Below are 24,640 nucleotides of genomic sequence, written 5' to 3'. Positions count from 1 at the left end.
TAAGTAGTATTTACGTCTCTCTCTGGAAATAGAGGCCATAGTTCAGGATGTGCACACAACCTGTAGTCAAAGAAAGCTTAAGGGTAAGGCCTAACCTTTCAAACTCGAGCACACATATCAGAAAAACATTATTTATTGTTTAAATGCATAAAATGCTATTTATAATGTATTACATCATTAATCCAGTGATTTTGGTTTAAAATATACAATTAATTAGTATAGAATGCTGATATCACCCCCAGCGATGAAGTGGTTTTATTTGAAAGTTTTTGTCTCTGATGGACTTTCCCCAGTATCTAGTGTCTTCAGCAATCTGAAAAGGCCAGCTGCTTCTCTTATCCGGCTGAACTCAATGCAGAATGCTTGCACTTCTATAAACAAGTCCTGTACATTAATAATTTTGTTTCTGATCAAAGACTGAAGGAAGACACAAACAAGACGTACCAGGCGGTTCTGAAACAGAAGAGAGACGGTTTCATAATCCACATGAAAGTTGGCAACCAAGTTTGTTGGCCCTGCGCAGCACAACCATCTTAACTGAGACATTTCAGCAGTACTTTAGCTACAGCAGTAATCTTTTCCCCAGGCTCTGTACGTGCTGCCCATGCTATTCTACCTCCCCTATTGTATTCAAAAATGGACTCCCCTGCTTTATAGGACTGTACTGATGGATGCAGGAGTTTTCAAGATTAATCCCATGCACAAGTGAAGTACCAGATTGCATTATATATATATATATATATATATATATAAATAAAAGTACAGACCACATGTACACATGTAAATCTATGAATAAAAACCCAAGAGAGTGTCAGCACTGGGGACATTGTTCTTGCTTAATCATATTTTCTACAAGTAACACCATAAAGAAAAATGAGCAAGCTTCAATCACAAAATTTCTCAGTGGCCACACAGTTAAGGCACTCCAGCTGGGAAACGACAGCTGCAGACCAGCTCCCAGACTTGCTTGGCGGGAAGTACTCTATCACAGAACTGACACATGGCAGTATTGCTGTATCTTAGAAGGAAAGGCAGTGCCAGGGATGCTTAATCCCAGAACACACCAGAGCTCGTGGCTGTGAGCTGCAATTCCCTGCCTGGTCCAGTGAAAAGATGGGATCTCGGCTACATTCCTCCTTCCTAGGGGCTGCTGAGGTAGCACCTTGCAGAGCACGTGGAGAATTGTGAACGGCAGGCAGACCTAGGAACTGGCACCTCAGGTCTGTTAGACACAGACCAGTCACTAACCAACTGCTCCCAAGACTAGGATGAAGGCAAAGCAGTCAACTATTTCTAGAGGAACTAAGCTCTAAAATTTCCTACCTACGCCAAGGAAGTTCAGAACTGAACAAGTTGTTTCCCTTGCTACAGTCAAAAGTCAAAAATGTGTTCTTTGCAGCACAAGGACTAGTTACAAGAGTAACTTCAATAACTGGCAAACATGAAACTCAGAACAAGAGTACAGCTGCAAGGTGTTGGCTGGTTCCCAAACTCTGAGGATTGTGCTTCGTTTACTTCTAATCAGAGTGTTTTTGAATGGTGCTTCTCAAACAAAACATCTCGTGTTTCAGTTGCTGGGAGACCTCATAGGTAGTATTAATGGATGTCAGATCTCACACGCCTTGCATGCTACGTGGTGATCAGTATGTGTTCCTTGACCTGTGTTCTTTTTTTTTTTTGTCCCCCATGTGCCAGAAGCACAGCTGCTCTACGATCTCAGCAGTGTCCCACCCACTCTGTGGGCATGTTCTCAGCTCTGCTATTTTTCTCCCCTGCTATTCAGCAAGTCACAGATCAATGCATCCATGCATTTCTGGCAAAATCCCAAAGCAGAGAACCGTCAGCAGCCACCAAAAACTAACGAATGGTTCGTCAGCATCTGGAAGGGTATTTAGAACAAGACAGAGGGGATTTTCCTGCTGTCTAAAACCACGCTGAACCCTACATCCTGTTCACTACGTGCAGTTTTGGTCTCTGCAGCTTAAGGATATAGCAGAGCTAGAGGAGGAAGCCAAAAAGCTTAAGGGAAAGTAATGGATGCCTTGCACAAATCTAAATAGGCTGCAATCCAGTATGGAGAGGAGAAAGCTGAGGGAGGAATTGGTCAGGACTCATAAAGCCTTGTGTAAACTGAACATGGAACCGTCCTTCACCAAAAACATATCCAAGAAAACAAGACCTACTTGGTGAAACTCAAATAATTTTAGGATAGAAGGGAAGTACTTCATACAACATGTAGGTAACAGCTAATGGGAGGGTTAAAGATCCGTGAAGTGGCTACAACTTGCATGCTGGTACTGAGGAATTAAGACCTGCTTGGGAAGCAGAGATTATGGCATTAGGAAAGCAGAAAAGGGGTTTTAGGTCTTAAAGGAGATCTGAAAGCTGCTATAGGTCAGTAATAGAGAAAATTGAAGGGCGAAACTTCCACATGAGTTTTGTAACATCACCTCAAAGCATGGAACTGCTGGAGACACTTGTGGAGGGAAAAAAAACCTCAAAACTAAGCAGAAGACAAACGTCTCACGCTAGGGGTAAAGAAAAGGCACAGTGAATGCCAGATAAGCTTTTTGCACTTAAGCACTTGAGTCATAAAACTCTGGTTTTGCCAGGGAGAAGTGTACAGTACCTACAGCAAAACAGAATAGTAGTTACCTGTGGAGTCTTATAGAAAGGTGAAAAAACTACTGTTAAACACTATAAAGAATTGTGTAGTGCATTAAGAAAACAAGCTACCTTTGAAATAAATTATTCTGTCTTACTGCTCCTTTAATGCTATCACCCTCACAAAGTTTCAGCACATATTTCGCAGAGCAAGACGCTGGACCCTTTTTCCTGACCAGCTGAGCAGAGTACTCACCTGCATGTATTTGTCTTTAATCTGTTCACAGGTAGAGATACAGTTGGAGATATAAAGATGAATAAACTCAGGAGGGAGATCAACTGCAGTAGTAAGCCTGTTCAAATTAAAAATATCCAATGGTTTATGTAGCCATAAATATTATGATTCTGTTGCAGAACAGATGAGTTAGACCTGTGATACTAGTTTATTCCTGATCATATCATACAGAGCTGATTTCTAAAAGCCTTCACAGATATAATTCTAAACATTCAGGTTTCTTAGGAATCAAAAACTTTCTTTTAAACCCAACACAGTACAGAAGCTGAATTAGATTTGGTTTTTAATATGTTTGACATGCCTACAAAGACTTGCTACACGTTACACAAACGAGTCAATGACAATTTCAAATTTAAGAGAAAGGCCTCCCGCTTTCTGAACACCAAGATTCTTCTGCAATAAGCACCACAAGATGATTTGGCTTATCTGTACTTGAATTTCAGGTAGCCAGTGTAGATGCTGAGCTCCTTCCTGGAGTATACAGCCCACGTAACTCTTGTGTGTGTCAAAAGGTCAGTTTCGTTAGTTCTTTCAGATCCAGATTTTAGTCCTAAAAACTGAAACAGTTTGAATATCTGGAGCTCAAATACAAGAGACCGTGACTGAATGAGATGAATGATGCACAATCTCAGAAGCTTCTTACTGCAGAACAATTGGAGAACTACTGCATCAAAGAATGGTATTCGTCTATTTTAAGGGTTAACAGAAAGGACACCTATTGCTGTTTAACGGTGCTGACTGCTGAAGTATCTGAGGTACTGCTGTTTTTTGAAGTGCTACAGCTCATAAGTTATAGATACTGATTTACAGTAAAACTGTCATAAAATTACAACAGAATTAGACTAAAATTCTAACCAGTCCTATCTCAAGCAGTAAAAGGCCTGGCAACAGGGAAATTTTAGACATTTCAGTTCCAAATTTATCTTCTTTCACTTAAAAATCAGTACCACTAGTAGTCATTTTGCAGTTTGAGAGGTTTTTCCTATGGCAGTTCTGCTGTGGGAAAAGCAGCGTGCCTGACTGGTGGTTCAGCTATCCCAGGCAGGAGCAAGAATGCTTTTCTTACCGCTCTTTCTCCCTATTGCGACCGTTAACCCAACCTTCAGGGCAATGACCGCCTAAGTCTGCACCACTGGGGAGGCATGTATGTTCACTTTGTCAAATGATATTTGAGGTACGGTTCAACTCTGCTGCAAAGGGACTGCGGAACAAGGCTGACTTGGCAGTCCACATTCAGTAATTGCCAAGAAATGAAAGAAAGCAGGAAAGATGTACTCTGGTGGTTTGTGGGGATTAGCTGTCTGAGAAGTTCCCCCGTTTAAAGTGCCAGCATTCCATTAAGAAAAAGGGGTGGGTCTATATGCAGAAGTTATTTCCCAAGAAGACAGGGCAAGAGCATAAAACAGGATGGCTATTTAACAATACCACCTTTTGTTCACTTAATCTGCATCAAGAACTGTTTTTTTTCCCAATCAGGTTCTTTTTGAGCAAATACCTCCTTTAAATACTGTTTGGAATTGAACATATCAAACAAGTGTAGTAAAATGACTTTCTAATAATTACCACCTCCAGCTGAAGCTACCTACGCTACAGTATGTATTTCCCATTCTTCCCCATGTAGAAACACTTCGCTAATATCAAGAGTAACCCTGCTTTTTTTTTTTCTTTTGAATAAGTCTCTCCATTCTTGGAGCAGGGGCTGAAAAATTAAACTAGAATAGCAGCTGTGCAAGAAATGTGCTGTAAAATACAGTATGTTATATATATTAAATTTTATATCAGTTATATAGCTCCAACATCTAATTTATTCTTTCTACTGGGAAGTAGCATTTTTTCCTGTTAAATTGCAGTTTTGATGATGCTAACAGGAAACGGTATTACAGTAATATTCTCAAACAGCACCACAGTGAAAAAGGAACTTGGAAATTGGCAGCTTTCTCTGCACTGAGGATGTTTGAGAGGTTCAATTCTCTATGACTAACCCAAAGCTAACTACAAATTGAATCTGGACCAAAATAAGGTGTGGTTTTTTTCTTTAACTAAAGGCAAAATGCAAGTACACCCTTTATGAAAGAAACAGAAATGCCAGAGGTTGCAGAAAGCTACAATTCCACAGCACTGTCGTCTTCTGCAGGAAGAGTTAGAGCACACTAACTCGTATTATTAAAAGAGCACTAAAAAGTGAGACAAAACAGAGAAATTGAAAGAGAAATGATAATTTGATGCTCTTCTCTTTCACTTCACCGTAACCTGACTGATTTCTCCAATTTCTGTTATTTCCGTTACTTTTGGCAGTCCTTGGAATGCATCCAACTACAGCCCTGCAGCCAGCCCCACAATCGCTTAATAACTGTTCACTAGATTGTCTTTATTTTATAAGTTTCCTGAAGTATGTTAGACTTGAGAGAGTACTTACCGATTTACAACTTCCATTGAATGTAAGGACATGTCCATGTTGACCAAGACAGAAAAATACTCTGTTATCTGACTAGACTGCATCAGTTTGAGCAGCATTTCTATAGCTACTAAAGGATTGTTTTCAACGAGGTCTGGCAATTTGGCAGGAGTAAGACCAATATGGTAAACGAGCTTGGGGTCCTTTTCCAGTTCTCCAAGGAGCTGTAAAGAAAAAAAAAAAAAAAAACACAACAACTCTGAATTGTTTTTTTTCTTAACTATTCACACTGCTGCTTGAAGTAACGGCTACGATACATGTATGTATGAGAATTATAAGCCTTTACACATCTCTACTGAAATACACTGCCGCTGTATTTCCTTAACACTTCTACTTAAAAACAACATTGCCAACAAAGCCTTTACCAAGACATTTAGTAGTCTTTGATCAGTGGGTGGCAAAGAAGGGAGAGGAAAAAAAGTCATCCTTCTTTAGTTTTCTGTCCAGCAGAAGAAACCTCTATTTCAAGTTCATTGTTGTCAGAATGTCAGGAAGAGTTCTGTAAAGCGTATTTTATAGTGCTAGCAAAACGAGTAATAGGAAAAGCCCGCTGAAATAAAGGGGGTGATATTACTAAATTGAGCAAAGATTCAGTGTTGGCATTTCTGAATTCATTTCTCATTGAAAGCTTCCACAGAAGCACGAACAACTTTGTTATCAGAAGATTTTCAATGCAGAAATATACTGGCACCACTGATCAGCTGATGAGTGGTACTGATACTGATCGGCTTAGCTACATCCAGCCAATGCTATGAAGTTTAAAGATTCCTCTCATTCATACAAACCCAAGTCAAAACCCTTGGGTTTTGGACAATTAAAAAGTACCGAATCAGAACACAGATCTAAATTTAAAAATGTGGATCACTTTAATTAAAAACACACAAATCTAACAAACGACCTGTTAGAAAATCAATTTAAACAGATAATTGCACGATACTTACCTGCGTTTGCTGTGGGGAAGTCAAGGGACTTTTGAAAGCTTTGGCCATGATTCTTTTTATCTCAACTCCGGTGCTGTTTTTAACACACATTGATTTATCCCACTGAATTGTGTGATCTGGTTCTATTGGATTCAACCATGCCAATTCATCCTCACATATATGGAGCGGAGGTGGCGGTCGAATAAACTCTGGTCGAAAGTGACCTAAAAAGGCAACAATGTGAAACATTTTTTAAACTTCAGGTATTCAGTTTTGTTTCAGTACAAGAAAGCTCCCAAAGCCCCCATTTCTTTAAGCTGTAACACTGAGAAGAGCATTATGATCTTCTTTCCCTCCCAGACAAACATTTATTCCTCATTTTTAGCGATGCTGTTACATCAGCCTGGTTTTCCTCTTGGATCAGATCACTTAAGTTATTGCTTCTGCCATCGAGGCATGGTCTTTTTCCCTTCCACACTAACTGCTTCCTGGAGATCTTAGTGCAGATGTTAGTGTAGGGGACTAAGAGCTGAGGGGCATCAGACCCAGGTTTTTAGCCAACAGGTAACGCAGGAAACAGCTTGAAGGCACACTCCAGATTTTGAAAAGCCTGGAAATACGAACACCGTGGAGTCTGATACGGAGATAGTTTGATGCATTTCTGTGCTGTTTCATTCATCTTCATTCCCATTTTATACTTGGAAAATACTTCTGAATCATACTACGTTTCATCTGGAGAAGTACAAGGACACAGCACGTCATGAGGTACAACCCCAAAGATGTGAAAATGCGCATACTTTCTATAGGAGGCTTTGGTCCACTCACTAAGGCTTCAGTGATCTGGGAGGCAACAGAGCTGTCGAAACCGGAGTTGGAAGAATCTGGGTCAGGATCGCTGAGGATGCTGGGGAAGCTGGCCTTGCTCTGCGTTGGCAGCTCGGACTGGCGTTCTGAAAGAAGGTCAGGCCACAATATTAAAGCATAAAATTGAAACGGAGATGCCTGGAATACTAAAAGTAGTCTGAAACAATCAGCTTCAGCGCAGAGCTAGCTTAAAAATAAGAGGGAACAACATGAAATTTAACGCCGTCAGCTAGTACTCAGAATGCCAGTCTGACAGGAGAGGGACAGAAGCATGCAGCAGTGATAAAGATGAAACAGAAATGAATCTGAAATGTAGTCTTGACTTTGGAAAGGTAAGTAACTGATGTAATCTGCTTTTAAAAGCAAATTAGTGGATTCACATGATACTCCTGAAAGAGTTCAGATAACATATCTAGTTTTGCAATCACTTCTCAGAGCTGGGAAGTGAAAAATCTGCAGAGCTACATTTACACGCTGCAATGATAAGGGTCACACTAGAACTGAAGTCAGCTATTCAGATTTAGCCAACACATCTCAGTGGCATCACATAAGCTACTTTTGCATTTGCTGTCAAAAAAGTGTTCGAAACAGATGGAGTTTAATTGATGCAGGATTCTACATATACAGGCATTAAAGCAATCCTATGAAAGCGTCTGTTTAAAGGCCAAATTACAGAACTAAAGCAAGTTACAGAAAAATTTACCAAAGACATGAAAAAACTTGCCTAAGCCAAACTATTGGGCTCCATACTTGAATTGTCAGATTTTAGGTGTTCTTCTGGCACAGCCTATCGCTCTTCTGCATCCAAAGGCTTAAAGGGCTGACCTTCTGTATTCTCTGTATTTCAGAGAAACCATGTTTTCTATCACTTTAGCAAAAACAACACACCCAAAAAAGCCAACAACCCACTACACGATGCTACCTTGCTTTCCTTCCCTCTCACCCTCCATAGAGGATATTAAATAGCAGATTAATCCTTAAGTAATTTGAAGTCCAAAATCGCTGGTCCACACGAAATTAAACACTGCTTCTTATCCTAACTGAGAGTAGTGCTGACAGATAGGGTCCATATCTCTTTCATGCAAAGTGCGCTTGCTCTTTTTCAAGCAACCATGAGACCCTTCACAGCTTCCCATCCACACGAGCTCTACTTCATGCGACTCTGACCAAATCCTTGAGAGATGTTTGAAGTGAAATACCTGCGAGTGTCAAAAGGATCAGAACAAAGCATCACCTATTGCTAGTTTCTTTCAGGGCTTTCTGTCCCATTATCACATTATTTCAGATCATGCAAACATTTGAATATATGCTCACTGAAGTAGTACGGCACGGTATGTTTTTCTGTTAAATGCATGCTTTTCACCTGTTTTCAAACAAACATTTCTGAAGTCAAAATGAACTGGTCTATAAAATACATCTTCTACTTTATAAACTGTTTCAAATTCCAGCTTTTGAGTATTTTCATTTAGCCACCAAACAAATAAGTTGATTTAACAAATGAAATTCTCTGAAAAAAAAAAAAAAAGAACATATTGGGTGTCTTTTTTCAGTCTTGTCTTTTATAATCTAGAACTTAAATCCATCAGTCAATAAAAATCACTGATTTGTTTGTATCCCCATGATCTCAAACCACTAATGATGCTTAATTAGAAAAACAAAAGTTTAAGACACACTCCTTTAATTCACAGGTTTTAGAAGCCTCTATGAACCCTTTATATAAATTTAAGTTTAAAAGTGTAACCCTCACTGCTTCGAAAATTAGTTTCAGGTAAGCAAAAGCACAAACTGAGGCCAGTATATAAGAACACGCTTATTTAACTGGAACAAATACAGCAACTTGAACTAATACATCGAATTAAAAACCAACTAAACAAAACCAACCACAACCTAATCTGAATAAAATCACTTAGGTTCCCACATGGAGGTGTCATGTCTTGCCTACCCCCCCCCCCCTTTTTTTTTTTTCCCTATTTAAACAAGTAACAACAACAAACTTGTCTGATTTTTAACAGAAAGCCCTACAGCGTATTACAAACTCAACTTTCACTACAGGATAATTACCCTTCTATCAAATAAGGGTTAGCAAACAAATGCTCACGAGCACTTTGCCAAAGTCACTTTCTACTAGCTGCAGGGACATGTCACTTTTGATCCAGTGTGTTACTGTACCAACAAAATCAGGTTACAGACACAGCCTGAGTGAATACCCTGCAAACCAGAGGCAGAGTAGAACAAAGCAAGTTTTAAAGCTGATTCCCAAGATGCTCTATTCCAACATTTTACATTCAACAGAAAAAAAAAAATCATAATGCAGCTTCAAGCAAAGTTGTCACAATTAAGTTCAGAAGACAAGCCAAGTAATTTTTTCCTCTGCTTTACAAAAAAAGAAAAAAATAGATACACTCTTTGAAAAATGTTTATGCTTTCTAAATAATTTGATTTGGCAAATATATTCTAAAGCAGCTCAAATTCATCCAGTTCTAAACAGCTTTGAATTCACCTCAGGGCCACTATTTGGAGGTGCTACCACAACTTACAGCTGTTAAGTTCGGTGAAATCAATGGGAAAACGATGTAAATACCACACTCCAAACACTGAATCTAAGTATCATAATACAACATATTTATGCACTGTAAACAGCACCACTTCATCCTGCATCAATAGGAGACATACACTGAAGACTTCTGAAAACTTTACAGACTTTCTGAAGCATTAGAGATAGACAGGAAATGTCACAGCATTAAAAGAAAAGGAAAAAAAAGCTGTCCTCTGAGAAAGTGAATAGAAAGCGGGCATTCCTTCTAGGAAGCTACAGCTAGAAGTCTGAGAAATACAGCGTTAATTTTTTTCAGATGTAGTTTGTTACACAACTCCTACAACGGCTCATAAACAGTTAATTATGCATGCTGTTTACTGAGTTATGTAAATAATGATACAAGCACATCTCACAGGGCTCAATTTTGCAAAGCATTATTAATGGTTCTGTGCTGTACTTAAAGCCCTCAGTGTATTGTATTTAAAAAAAAAAAAAAAAAGGACAGAATAAATGCATGCCCTAAAGCAACCATCCCTACAAATACAGTTTCGAGGTTCTCTGCATGTTTTAGCTTTAACGTGAAACAATGCAACCAGAGAATCAAGGGCAAAACAAAAACAGATGAAAAAAATCCAGGTTTTGTTAAGGCACGACATATGCCTTACGCTAAAGTCACAAGTTATCAGAAATTCCAAGACTCTGAATTGACAGAAATGTTCTTGAAAATACAGCCAGGATGAACAGAAGAACCAGAAGGGTTTGTTTTCCCTCTTGACAGTATGCTAGGGTATTCAATTTCCATTTTCAAGAGATCCTGCAGTCTAGAAATAGCAACTGGGGAGGACGCTGCAGCTTTGTGCACTGTGAACATGGGACGGTGTATCTGAGCATAAAAAAAAAAAATAATTGACAAATTCTACATGAAAATGACAAGACCAAGATATGAGTGCCTGACAGAAAAAGCCTAGTTAGTGCCTGACCTCAGAGAGGTAAGCCACAGAGTTCAGGAACATAAGTGGGATGGCCAGTTTTGAAGTAGTTCCATTTGCACATGCCTAGGAATAACCCCCTTCTAAATGGCCCACTTGCTCCTGACAATATTTTCTGTTTTCAAGTAGCTCCAGATGCAACTTCCCAGTCAACACAATCAGAACAGTCATGTTCCTGGTCCTTTTCTTCTTCCGTCAAAGGATAAGCATTATACTGTGCTACCTTTTCACTTAGGAAAGGGTCTCTTTGTCAGGGAGTGTAGCGATAGGACAAGGGATAACGGCTTCAAACTTAAACAAGGCAGATTTAGATAAGACGTTAGGAAGAAATTCTTCACTCAGAGGGTGGTGAGGCCCTGGCACAGGCTGCCCAGAGAAGCTGTGGATGCCCCATCCCTGGAAGTTGTTCAAGGCCGGGCTGGATGGGGCTTTGGGCAACCTGGTCTGGTGGGAGGTGTCCCTGCCCACGGCAGGGGGATGGAATTAGACGGTCTTTAAGGTCCCTTCCAACCCAAACCATTCTGTGGTTATATGATAAAAGCAGACCACTTACCACTCCTGAGCTAACGCTGTAAAATCTAAGTTCATTTTAGAAGAGCAAAGATGCAATTGTAATAGCCAATCTCATACCAAAAATACTGCAAATGAGAAAGGGGACAAAAATACACCAAAACCTCACCAAATTTTAGATGAAAGTCTTTCAAAACTTGCAGTGATTTCTCATTTTAAGGCAGTGACATAGGTGCTTAAAAAGCTGCTTGCTAAGTACGATAAAATAGCTAAGACATAATCGGTACTTGAAAACTCTGAAGTTTAGTCCAACTTTTTCCCTATTTAGGACAGACACGTGTTTCCTCAAGTAACTCAAGACCAAATGTCAGTTCACATTTCCATTCACAGCTGAGCCACAGCTCTTCCTTACCTGCTAATGCCAGCTGAAGGCCACTTATGTCCACTGACTGGGCCATGTTTCCTACATCCATGGACGCGATCTGTCGAGGAGTCTTCTTGAACAGCTCTCTAGGGGGGGCTAACATCAGCTGAGAGAGAAAGAATTTCTCTGGAGGAGTTATGGGAGGTAAGAAGCCTGTGGAGACAGAATGAAGAAGCAACCCATGCTTTTCATGATAGTAACATGAGTACTTTACATATATGTCATGTACAAAGGAAAATAAAAGGCACTAAAATAAAATGCAAACTAACAAGTGAATTTTCATGAGTATCATAGATTTATTAGGGTTGGAAGAGATCTCCAAGATCACCTGGTCCAACCATCCCCCTGCCACCAATGTCACCCACTACACCACATCCCTAAGCACCACATCCAACCTTTCCTCGAACACCCCCAGGGACGGTGACCCCACCACCTCCCTGGGCAACCCGTCCCAGTGCCCGACTGCTCTTTCTGAGAAGCAACGTCTCCTCGTTTCCAACCTGAACCTCCCCTGGTTCCCCAGCGTCACGGCCCTGACCCCCCTCCGGGCCGGGGCTCACCGGAGAGCGGCGTCCGCTCCGCCTCGTCCCCGCCGCGCTCGGGCGCGGGGTTGAGCAGGTGGGCGAAGACGGCGGCGAAGGGGTTGGCGGCGAGCGGCTCGGTGCGGTACATCTCCCAGAGCAGGTAGAGGGCGGTGAGGCGCTGCGCGGGGCTGGGCAGCAGGTCGGGCTGCTGCAGCAGCAGGACGAGGACGGAGCCCAGGCGGAAGTGCTCGGCCTTGCCGAAGTAGTGGTGGAAGGCGCTCGACAGGCCCTCGAACGTGCTGCCGCCCGCCTCCTCCGACACGATGCTCAGCAGGCTCGACAGCTCCTTGGGCGACAGGCTCATCCTGCCGGCCACCGGCGGCACCGGCAGCCCCCCGCCGCCGCCCCCTCCCCCTCCTCCTCCTGCGGCCGCCGCCGCCGCCGCCTCGCCGGCCGCCTCCGCCGGGCTGCCCCCGCCCCCGGGCATCCGCCTCACGGAGCCCGGCCCCGGCCCCGCCGCCAGGCCGCGGCGCCCGCTCCGCGCTTTACGGCGCGGCCGCGACGGAGCGAAACGGGGCGGGGGAACGGGCGGGGGGGGAGGGGGGGAGGGAGGGGGGAACGGGGACGGGACCGGGGGAGGGATCGGATTGGTCCGACCGGCGCGGCGGGGGAACGGGATTGGCTGGTGGATTGGGGGGGGCGGGGCCTCCGCGGCCGTTAGGGACGTTGGGGCCGGTAGGGGGAGCCCGGCGGGGTGCGCGCGCTGTGGCTGCTGTTGGCTCCGCCCCTAGCGGCTGAGGGGGGGCGGATCGTGAGGGGACGAGGAGGGGGGGGGGGCTGAGGGAGCAGGGCTGTGGCTGTCCCGGCCGGGGGATGTGGCAGCTGGGGGCTTCTGCTGCCGTGGGGTGTCCTGTCACGGCTCTTTGGGCAGCAGGAGTGTCACACGTCTAGTTACATCCCCTAATAGCTATTGCTGAGAGAAAAGAAGCTTCTGACCCAGGCGTATCACAATCACAGAATATCCTGAGCTGTGAGGGACCCACAAGGGTCACTGAGCCCGGCACTTTGCTCCCCACAGCACCACACAAAAATCAGCCCTTATGTCTGAAAGCACTGTCCAAACACTCCTTGAGGCTCAGTGCCGTGTGCTCTGGGGAGCCTGTCCCAGTGCCCGACCACCCTCTGGGTGCAGAACCTTTCCCTAACCCCCAGCCTGACCCTCCCCTGTCCCAGCTCCATGCCGTTCCCTCGGGTCCTATCGCCGCATCAGCACCCTACACGGGAGCAAAGGCACGCTCCAGGCACACGCTGACCAGCAAGCCAGCATGTCCCAGGATTAGTGCCAAGAAGCTCAGCGAGCAGCCCTGCAACCTTACCTTGCCTCTGGTGTAAAGAACAGGAGGTGTCGTTCTCCTCCTTGCACTGCCTTCCTTTGCCCTGACTACGGGGCATCCTGGAGGTAGTGTTCAGGTGTTTCTTTCATGATCCAGTTTAATTGAGATCTAACTACTTTGCTGTGGGGTTCTTGGCAGAGCTGAAGGAAGACGAGCTGTAGCAGTGTGTGGCTGGAAGCAGGGGACGGAGGAACATCCCTTTGAAGTGCAATGCTTGGTTTTACCAGCTTGTCTTGTGGAAGTACATCTTGAGAGACAGCAGCTCAGAGATGTGCCAGGCGTAGTGTGCAGAAGTGCTGAGGGCATGGCCTAGAGGAAGAGCTTTCTGTGGTATACAGTTGGAAGGTCCTGAGAACAAACGCTGCTTCTGCTGTCTGATTCTTATGGTATCAGCGACTGGGTTCCCGCAGATATACACCTCCCAAGTCACACAGGCTGGAAGACCTTGGCTTTCTAGTTAGCCATTCTGATGTAAGAGATGGGATTCAGTTCATAAAATAAATTGAAGGGTAGGGTTCTGAATACAAAGCAAGTAATAGATGGGAAGGAAAGCAAGACCTGAGAGGTGTAAAGGCTTCACGTACACATATAGAAGATAAAGAAATGATTGCTTTGGAAAGAAACACACACACAAAAACAACACCAAAAACACAGGGTCTGCAGCCATGTGAGGGATGATCTAAAAACCTTCTTGTTAGAGCGAGCAGCTGCTCGCTAGCTGACTAGTTCACACAGCAAAATACATGCCTAGGATAATAAAGCAAAAGGAAGAGGGTGCCAGTGAGCTTGCTGCCATGGCCAGCGTATTCCAGGAAACAGGGGAGTCCTTGGAATTTGGGATTTTACTAACAACTGCAGCAAGGACTTACACTATGAGATTTGGGAAGAAGATCAAACAATTGCAAATTGATGAGGAAGTAATTTGTGTAGGTGTGTAGTAGGGCTGGCAGGACAACTTGGGAAAACATGGACATGTACAGAAGCTTTCCACCCTTGCAATGCATAGGGAGAAGAGGTTGAATATCTTCAGTCAAAAAATGTGAAAGCTCAGTACTTTAGAGAGTAGGATGCTGTAGGAGAGGAAAGTTCTTCATAACTCAAATGGATTTATGGAAAAATAGGTACAAAGATGAACTTCAAGCTGAGTTGAATGCTCAGTCTTTGGGAAGACATTTCAAATTACAGAGGAGCCGAGGATATGCAGAACTGGCCAACTTTGTCTTCCCCTCTGTCATATCATGTCATAGAACAGTTTGGGTTGGAAGGGACCTTAAAGACCATCTAATTCCACCCACCTGCCATGGTCAGGGACACCTCCCACCAGACCAGGTTGCCCAAAGCCCCATCCAGCCCGGCCTTGAACACCTCCAGGGATGGGGCATCCACAGCTTCTCTGGGCAGCTTGTTCCAGGGCCTCACCACCCTCTGAGTGAAGAATTTCCTCCTAACATCTAATCTAAATCTCTCCTCTTTTGGTTTAAAACCATTCCCCCTTGTCCTATCATTATCTGCCCAAGAAAAAATTTGTTCTCCATCTTTTTTATAAGCCCCCATTAAGTACTGAAAAGCTGCAATGAGGTCACCCCTGAGCCCTCTCTTCTCCAGGCTGAACATCCCCAGCTCTCTCAGCCTCTCTTCACAGGAGAGGTGCTCCAGCTCTGTCCTGCTGAGCTGTAGAGAAATTGTTGATAAAGATAAAGATAAATTTATCTTAATAATTTATCTTAATAATCTTTTTAATAATAAAAAGATAAAGATAAATTGTTGATAAAGATAAAGGCACCCTCTGTGGACTCCTGTCATCCTTGTTGCCCTTCTCTGCTTTTTCCACTTCTGCTGAATCCTTTTTGAGAAGTGGGGATTAAATTTGCATCCAGTATTCACCTGTGAGTGCCCCATAGATTTATACATTTATACACCTTTTTACAATGAGTCTTATTTATTTCTCTGCTCCTTTTTCATGTTGTTTGATCTTCTGGGCTGTGAACATTGACCTGATACTATAAAAGAACTGTCCTGAATGACTTTGCTCATCTTTCTTCAGCAGCAATAATTAGTTAGCACCCACCACTACAAAAGGGACAGTTTCCTTCTCTTTCAAGCCCACCCTCATTGCAGTATTTTATTTTGCATTTATCAAATATTTGACTTCTCTGCCATTTAATTTACTTGTTCAACATTATGAAATATCCTGCAACACCTTCCTGCCAGTTTTATTTTTTACAGCCCTGAATGATTGTGTCTCTCCAGGAAACCGAATGTGTACCTGGGAAGGGTGCGCGCACATGGGGTTTACTCCTCAGTCTCGCCTGTGCATGCACAAGTTCTGGTCATTGCTGTAGTTTCATGTAATTTCCTCAGTACAGAAATTGGGCTTGATGGTTTACAGTGTCTCGGGTTATCCCTATGGTCTTTTTAAAGATTGGTGTCACACTATTTCTTCGCTACTGAGACCATTTTGATGAGCAGGTTGCACACTGCAGTGTAGCATCTTCATCTTTCAGCTGATATACATCTCTTGACTGAATCCCTTCAGATCCTGGTGATGAATAACGACTTGATTCATGCATTTCATTTCACATCTCTTACATCTCTTACTCCACTGTGAGGCAGTTCTCTTGACTCGTACCCTGCCAGTAAAGGTTCTTGTCTGGGAAAAACTCCAAGATCCCACGCAGAGATGCAAAGAATTCATGTAGCTTTTCCCCTATAGCCTCCTTCCCTTGATACTTTTGTATATTGTGCTCATCTGTTGGCCTGAGACTGGTCAGCAGATTTTCTAATTCTGGTGGGCTGGCAAAACTTTTCTTTGTTCATTTGTGGGGATGAAGTTTGTGGTTAGGAATGACCGTGCCTAAGATTGTGCATTAAATGAAGGATGTTTTGCTGGGTGCTAATCCACACTCACACGGACCTGTGGTCCTTCTGTCCAGGTGGTCTTTTTTCTTCAGCCTGCTGCTAACAACAAGTTCTGCTGAAGACAGCAGAGCAGGGGATTTGTTGCAAAAAGGAGAAAAATGCTGAGAAGGAGACATCTGTCTCTTCTTTTCCTATAAATTTCAGAAATGCAAGCTGCTCTTGGATAATGTACTTATTGGAACAATGGACATAGAACTGCAGAAATGGCCCTCAGAGCAATAAAAAAGTCTCCCCAGTGACTGAGATAGCAAAAAGAACGTGACTTATATGTGGCTAATGCAGCCATCTGAAATTATTCTCTGCAAATTAAAAGGTTTCTGGTCGGAGTAGGAAAGCTAACTGTTCAGAAGGTGGAATATTTTATAGGAAGTGGGATGGGCACAAACATCGTCTGACAAAGGGGAACCTGAAGTCATCACGATTTGAAATCAGATTGCCATTTCAGGGTAGCAAACATCTTAATCTAAGGAAAAGATGGGGGGTAAAATATTCCCCAGGGGAGAAGTGCAGTAAACGTGCTGCGAAAGAGGGTTTCAGTAACTCCACGAGGTGTGGTGTTCTGTGGGCACGTGAGTGTGCTGGGTGTTCTTGGGCTCACAACTCACCTAACAAAGAAGCGAGAGCGTGGGATGGTAGCGGAGACTCAAATGAGTCCTCAGCTGCGTTTGATTTCCGAAATCAACTCTCTGAAATGTTCCCCCCAGGAGGAAGGCCGGGGCCCCAGCTACTGCAGTGGGCATGGGGCAGCTGAGGATCCACAGCGGGTCCATCACCACTGCGCGGCCTCCTGGTGCCAAGGGACAGGTCCAGCTTGCTGCCTCCTCTGGGACCAGGCTGAGCATATTCCGCTTCTTTTTGATGCACATCTTTATCTTGTGCTTGAGTAAGGACCTCAGTAAACATCATGCTTTGAGTTCCTAAAGAGGGATAAAGGGATTGGGGCTAAACTTACTGACTCAGGTTCCATTTCTAACTCTGTCCTACTGACTCATAACTGCTAAGGTGGACGCACAGATTTCAGGCTACAAGTGACACAGACAATCTGCTTTGGCAGATAACCCTTTACCAGTACAGATAAATGTTACAAATTATTTCACTGTTAGTATGAAATAGTTTTACTATTTAAATGGTCACCATCATTTGAGAAAATTGTAATTGTTGCTGGAAAATCAGATCCCTAACCAAAGGAGCACATTCGTTTTGATTTGATTTCCTAATAGCAGGAAAAAAATTAAAAATTTTAAATTAAAATTGATTATGTTATTGTTTGCTATTGTATTTTAGATAACACAGAACAAAAACTGCATTCTGGGCACTAGGAAAAAGAAAAAAACTACTAATGAGGAAGCAATAAAAAAAGAGTATTAGGAAGAAGAAAGAAAAAGTGGCAAAGAAACTGTATTAAATTGACTCGCTCTGCAGCAAGTATTTGAGTTTCTTCTAGCAAAGAGGCTGAGTACTTAGGCTGGGAAACAACTCCCACCGGAATATTTTTTATCCCACATTTCATTTGGGAAGAACATGGTAGGAAGGAATTAAGTCACACCTTAAAGTCAAAGGGGAAATTAAAACACTTCCAGATTGTTTTGTTTATTCTCACAAGACTTTTCTCTTGTACACATATTCCTTTCCTCAATAATTTAAGTGACCCAGGCCATCTACAGTGTATTTTAAATAGCAACATTTACAAAAGGGGAGGGAGAAGGTGTGTTTTTTGTGCATCTGTTCAACTGCAGATTCCTAGTGACTATGTTATCCTTACTAGTTTTTCTCTTCGATTCAAAACACAAGATGAGACCACCAATGCAGAAACAGATTTTGTTATTCCTGGAGTGATCAGCAATGTTGGCATGCTAACAATGCCTAAAAGCCTTCCCGAGTAACTGTACGAGATTGCATCTCCACTTGTTCATCAGACCTCAAAGCTGCCAAGGGATTCTTGGATATAACTTGAAGAGCACTCAAGAAACACCTAAAATATCATTTTACAATGGCTTCGTAAGTGATGAACCCTGGGTGGTTTAGAAACAAATGTGATTGTTGATGAATTCTTTAGCTACTGTGAATTTTACTGATACCTCTGCATTTTAAGCTAGTTTTGAAATGTCAGCTGCTCATCCATGTTAATTTATGTTACTGCAATTACCTGGTTTCTTGAGTGTGTCAGACACTTCCAGAAGAGATGGAATTTTGGTCACAATTAAAATGGTGAAACTCCGCAGGGTCATACTAGCACGTAAAAACAGTATACAATATGGATTTTTGCACATATACATGTGCATAGACCCTTAATCTGGCTAGAAAACCCTTCTGTGATAACTCTGAAACATTTTCTCCTTGGCAAATGATTTGAAGCAAAATGATCTTTTCATTTGGCCTTTTTTTTTTTTCCTTACTGTTTAATCAGGGATATTTCAAAATCTGTCTGCAATTTGAAAATAGCTGAGCATGTGTTTTATGTGAAAACATTCAGTATATACATTGCTCGGGAACTCTTCGCTGTGAACTCTGAGTGCTCAGCATTTATAATTTGAGCTATGCAACTGCACGCCTGCCTCAAATGGCACTATTTCTGTTCCCTGGCTCGATGATTCGATTTATGCCTTGTTTCTGTTTTCATCTAAAATCAATTTCAGTTGAATCTTTACCTCTGCAGATAGCATTGCAGCAGGAAGGGCTTTATGCTTAAGCTACAAATTTGAAGTCTGCTTTCTGAAAAAGTGTTCAATAATTCAGAGCCGATTAGAGCTCTTGCCCAGGAAGTGGGACTTTCAGGTTCCGTTTCTTCCCCTGCCTGTAGGGTTTTAAACTCAAATCCAGGGAATGGTTATTAGGAGCAGAGGGGAATATTCATCTCTGGCTAAAGTTACATTGCTCTGTTTACAGGAATTGAGGATTCACTGGAAGGAAAAGGAGAAAAGCAGAATCTGATGGTTTTAGTGAGACCGTGCTTGGTGAGATGCAGGATGATGGTTTGTGTTCTGGTCCTGTGCCAGGAGCAAGGCAAGCATGCATCCAATGACAGTCAGGTATGAAAGCATAAAAATATGTGTGTCGGGACTGGAAATCTGTTGTTCCTCTTGCCAGCTTAAACTCACAGCCATTGGGAGCGTCACTTCTCCCCATTCTTTCCCTTTAGAAAGAAAATTTCAGAAATTTAGAAAGGAAGCGCTCTTTCTCACACGTGTATATGATTGTATGTGTACATACTTGTTCATTTATAAACATATGTGCACATTTAAGTAGCAGACCAAAAGTTTTTCATTAGAAATCTATTTCAGATAGGGAAGAAGTAGGTTAGGGTATCTGATGATGTGACACATTTTCACGTGACATTTGACCAGAAAGAGGTTTGGAAATGCTAATTTTTAAATGTGCTTTTAGGACCTAACATATTTTTTTTGTGCAAGAAGGTAAAACATATTTTTGTGTGTTATGGAGCACTGTGGTATAGTGATACTTATAGACTACACAAGGAGAGAACCTCAAATTGCAAAGACCCATTTATAAAAGTACCTTAAAAATATGTGATGATTTTGATATCCTCCAGCAGTGGTGCAGCCCCACTGATTTGTCTGTATCCTCAGAGTTCTGCTTCATCTGTTTTATAATGTTCCCATATGTTTCCAGCACTCAGTGAGCTCCTTGCAGGGCTTTCTTTCCAACTGCCTACAAAGTTTCTCTTGTGACTGACTCTTTATTGCCTTCTAAGCATGCTGCACATTCTCAGAGCATCTTGTTATTCATCCCATCTCCCGTTTTATGCTGAAAGCTTTTAAATACATTTTAATGATGCATAACAACAATATAATGAGCCTAATAGCATGCTATTGATTTTCATTTGAAACACTGACATTTGAACATTTCAATAGCCTTTTAGCAGTGTGTATATTTAATGCGATTCAAAGACAAGGCAAATGGACCACAAGATCTGTCTACTAAAAGAAGTCCACAGCCTCTATCTACTGAATAAACCCCCACCCTCACCCACAATCCGGTTGTTGCAATCAGCTGCATTAGAAGTATATTGTTTTCAGTGTCTTAAAACAAACGGTGTGTAATCCTTGGTACAAGGAAACAGAAGGGGAAAACACCAGACCACTGCATTAAGAAATTAGTGGTGCGGATCCAGGCAGTGCTGTCAGCTCCAGAGTGGAGAGCTGCCCGAGGATGCTCTCTAGATATGAGCCGGTGGAGTTATGGGATACCCTAACTCAGGTGAAGAAAAACAAACAGAAAAATGAAACTGGCAAACATACACGTCACCGTAAGATAAGATAACGGGTCCCTTTTGCAGAATAACTCAGCAGTTACATCCTAAGGAGAGCACTGTTTTCAGGAGAGGTGTCTGAGAATTCAGTGAGCAAGGTGTGCAGCGCCCCAAACCGCCTGCATGTGTGGCTACTCGGAGGTACTGCTAACAGCAGTGTTGTGAGGCTGCACCAGCCATATGTATTGCTGTATCTCCTTGTCTTACAATTAGAGACCTACTTTCTCCAGTGCTGTGACATATTTTTTTTCAGGGGCTGTTTATAATGGATGAATAAAAGTGAACTTGACATCAAATATAAATCTTACCCTTCTGGTTTTTCACAGCTTCACTGATATGCATTACACATCAATTAAAAAAAAAAAAAAAAAGGAAAGAAAAGATAAGCCAAGGACCAGCGATATGTGTGAAACTTCTGCTTTTATAAGGTCTTCAGCTTGCTTGCTTTCCCAATACATAGCTGTTCGTTTGCAACCACATCAACAAAGAGTCATCTGACAAGTCACGACTCAGACTTTATTGCAGTGAAGTGTAAGTATGCAGGGTTTTTGCTGTTGATCTAAAAAAAAATCAGCTGCTTTGATTAACATTTCTTCAGATTCTTTTCCAATCTTTGTGCTTTTCATTCAAGATCATACGCATGGGAGCTCAGGAGCAAAATTCCTGAGAATGTGTAAGTGAGTCTGAAGTTTAAGAAGCTTTTTGAAAATTAGTAGCAGTTGCCCGTGTGCAAGTTAGGCTGAAATTAAAATGCCATACCCAATTCTAAGAAGTGACCTAAGAAATCCTAAAACCTTGAACAGATAAGGTACCTAAGACAGACATAGGCAAATGTGTTAAGTCATATATTAAAATGTAGTTGAAGTTGTATTTCTGCCCATACCAGAGACACTGACCTCTAACTAGTGACAGAAAGGATAAAGAAGGCCGTCTTCATTTGGTTCATAAATAAGGAAATAGGAAAAATAGCTTATCTTTAGTAGATGGTGGTAGTAATGAATGACTGCTGGGAGCAGTAGAGAATGGGTTTTAAACCAGTCTAAGAAGAAATTTCAAATGCATGTAATTGAAGACAGAAGAAATGGCTGTTATCTTTTTATTTAAAACAGGTCCCATGAGCAGTCTCCTGCAAGTACCTAATTCTCTTGGCTGACTGCAGAGAGTTTGTAGAAGGATGAGCTCAGTTGTCTCACTTTTTGACCTCTACATGGACAGATCAGTCCCATCCCCAAAGTCAGGCTGAATCTCCTGGAGAAGCAAGAACAAGTTAGAAGCTGATTTGAAGGTAACTCCTGGCAAGAGCCTCGGTTATACCTGCAGGCAAAATATATGTTCCTTTTCTTGTCTTCTAGCAGTGTGTTGCATCCTTTTTTCCCCAGACTGTGCTGGTCTTTCATATTTTGAACCTAAGTTTTTCAGGATAAGGACCATCTCTAATGACATGTTTACGTGGTCCTTAGTACAGTGTTTGTTAAGTATTCCTGTAATGGAAATAATTGCGTGTCTCAGGAAGAAGGGGCTTCCGTGCATAGGCCATTGAAGCAAAAATGAAAAGGTAGTGCACAAGCAAAGGAGATGGACAATACAAACACTTCTACACTGCCAGCTTATGCTTCATGATGGAAGTCCCCCTCAGCTTCTTCTGTACAAACTCTTTTCTCTTCTTCAATGTTGTGTCGGCGCTTGTGTCTCGCAGCAATCAGAGGTTTCTGGGGGATGTGGAACTACTTTGTTCCCTGTCTGTTAAGTACGACTATAAAAGCACATCTCCAAAATGCTGCCAGTTCAATGAAACTGAAAAGTAGTACTTTCAGATTTTGTAAACAATAAGCATTTTCTATACAGCATACATAAAAAGAACTTACTGCCACAGCCTATCACTGAGGCCAAGGCTGGGAGAAAAAAAAATAAGATGTTTTCAAACATAAAAATACCTAGTTAATGCAGAAAGGAGAATTTTAGAAGGTGTGTAAGTGCTTCTTCAGCTTACACAACCCGTTAATGATGGATGAGACTTCTGGGGGAGTATTTCCTCTGAAGCAGCTAGTCTTGGTCACTGTCAGACAAGAATCTTTAGACTGTAAATCTGATCAAACACAGAAACTTCTGTGTTGCTCACTTACACCTGTGAGAGTCTGCTGACTTCAAGGTGCATGAAGGATTTGGTCTAAGGCACATCATCCGTCTTCACTGCAAGAGAAGTGCATTCATTTTGTGGTGGGGTGAAAAATTGCCCAACGGGCAGTTGGTTAGCAGGCCAACAATTTACACACGGATAACGTGGCGTTAATGTGCAAGACCCCACATTCGTTGCCGTGCTGTCGTGTCTAAAAGGGTCTCAGGTTTGAAAATTCACATACCTCTTGCTCTTCCTTGTAATTCTCTGCTCAAAACCCAGTGCAAACTTCCTCTCCCATCCTGACTATTTATAAGTATACATAGAAACAAAAGTTTTGTAAAGATGTGAGAGACATTCTACTTTATTCCCAGGGGCAAATAAGGCCTTTTATTTTTAGCCCAGTTTCCTAAGGAAATGAGACTGATGCAATCACATTGTCTATATGTCAGTCTATCAAATCAACCCTCTTCCCTCCCCCCATCAACTTCTGACCATTAATCTTTTTTCAGCTAGATCTGACCGAAAGGCAAAATTCTTTCAAAAATATTAAATGCGCGTAAGTTTTATGAAAATCAGTGGCTGAGCCAGAGAAGAGACCTCATCCGTTCCCTCCCTGGAGAAGTCAGTCCTGGCTGAATTCAGCTGGTAGGCAGCAACGTGCTGGCAAGTCAACTTGTGTGCAGCCGCCGTACTGCCATGATGCGTGCTGTCTCCTGGAAGGATGAGAGGGGCTGGAGAGGCAGCTCGCAGGTGTTCCTGGAGGGGTTCTCCTGGGTACGTGGCAGCATTTTAGGGATGGTGAGAGAGAAGAAGGGAAGCAGCTGGGGCTGCTGGGCGTGTTGGAGTGTCGGTCAGGGAATGCTTCTAGTTTTCCTTCATATCCCAAAGTTACTGAGTTTTAAGGTGAAGTTCTAGGGAGCTTCTCAGTGATGGCTCAAGGAACAGAGTGGAAAAGAAATGCAAAACTAGTGCTAAAGAAGAGGTCATCGCCTTTTTGTCATTAGTTGGCAAGTGTTTCCCAGGTAATTCCTGTTACGAAGAGTAACGTGCACTGAAGAAACAGGGATAGGTCCACATCTAACCAGTCATTTGATAAAACTCTTACAAGTGCACGTGTTACCTCAAATAGAGAGTGCAGATTTGCCCATTTCTTAAGTTGTGGGCAATCTGAGTGTTTTCAGTGTCACTGTTGGTTGACTTTTACCTGTTGAACATACCGAGTATGTGCAGGTCAAGGCAAAAGCCCATCCTGTTCCTTCGCTGCCTGACCACCCATCTGCTCCACTGTAGGGTATGGTCCTGAGCAGTGTCTGTGTGTTTCTGTGCTGGAGGGAAGCGTGTAACATGTACGTAGCACAATTGTCTATTTACCTGCGTTCGCAGTGATGTCTGGAAAATAGTCTTAAAATGAAGCTATGATTATAGGCCTAGTGACATAAGTTCGTATTTCCACTGTGACATAACATGCTCTTATATTTCAGTATCACAGCATCGTCCCCTGTGGCTGGTGTTTTAAGTCCCAGTGGCAATGGAAGTGCATAAACACCTTGGGGATACGTAGCGTGATGCCCACATTTTGGAAGAAAGGCATACAGGAAAAAGGAAAAACAGATTTGCTTTTTATGTAAATAAGAAAATTCTCATTTTTTTCTCCAACTAAGAAAACAGAAGTGTTTTTACCCAAGGGAGTAGAATACCATTTTCTTCTTAGATAAGATTACCTGGCAGGAATCTCCTGGGGAAGAATAAAAGTTCCCTGTTCTGCAGATGCTTAGTGATTTTGGACACAGATTCAATTGGTTATTTTTAAAAAATGT

The 24,640-nt window shown here is 42.4% G+C and overlaps 1 protein-coding gene across 1 annotated transcript; it reads right to left on the bottom strand.

Annotated features, from left to right (window-relative positions):
* Window positions 1-230: 230 nt before the first annotated feature.
* On the bottom strand, window positions 231-18,662 carry CNOT11 (CCR4-NOT transcription complex subunit 11). The gene is given in 11 exon segments (XM_035557992.2): window positions 231-453; window positions 2,861-2,957; window positions 5,316-5,518; window positions 6,296-6,498; window positions 7,072-7,224; window positions 11,586-11,750; window positions 12,158-12,545; window positions 12,547-12,664; window positions 15,964-16,054; window positions 17,163-17,351; window positions 18,581-18,662. Coding segments are annotated over 11 exon segments (1,887 nt in total). The 3' UTR covers window positions 231-255.
* Between the last annotated feature and the right edge of the window lie 5,978 nt (window positions 18,663-24,640).

The sequence above is a fragment of the Cygnus atratus genome, chromosome 1 (assembly GCF_013377495.2).
Source record: "Cygnus atratus isolate AKBS03 ecotype Queensland, Australia chromosome 1, CAtr_DNAZoo_HiC_assembly, whole genome shotgun sequence".
NCBI lineage: Eukaryota > Metazoa > Chordata > Aves > Anseriformes > Anatidae > Cygnus > Cygnus atratus.
The sequence above is the reverse complement of the archived record's forward strand: the minus strand, read 5'-3'. Positions and strand labels throughout refer to the sequence as shown.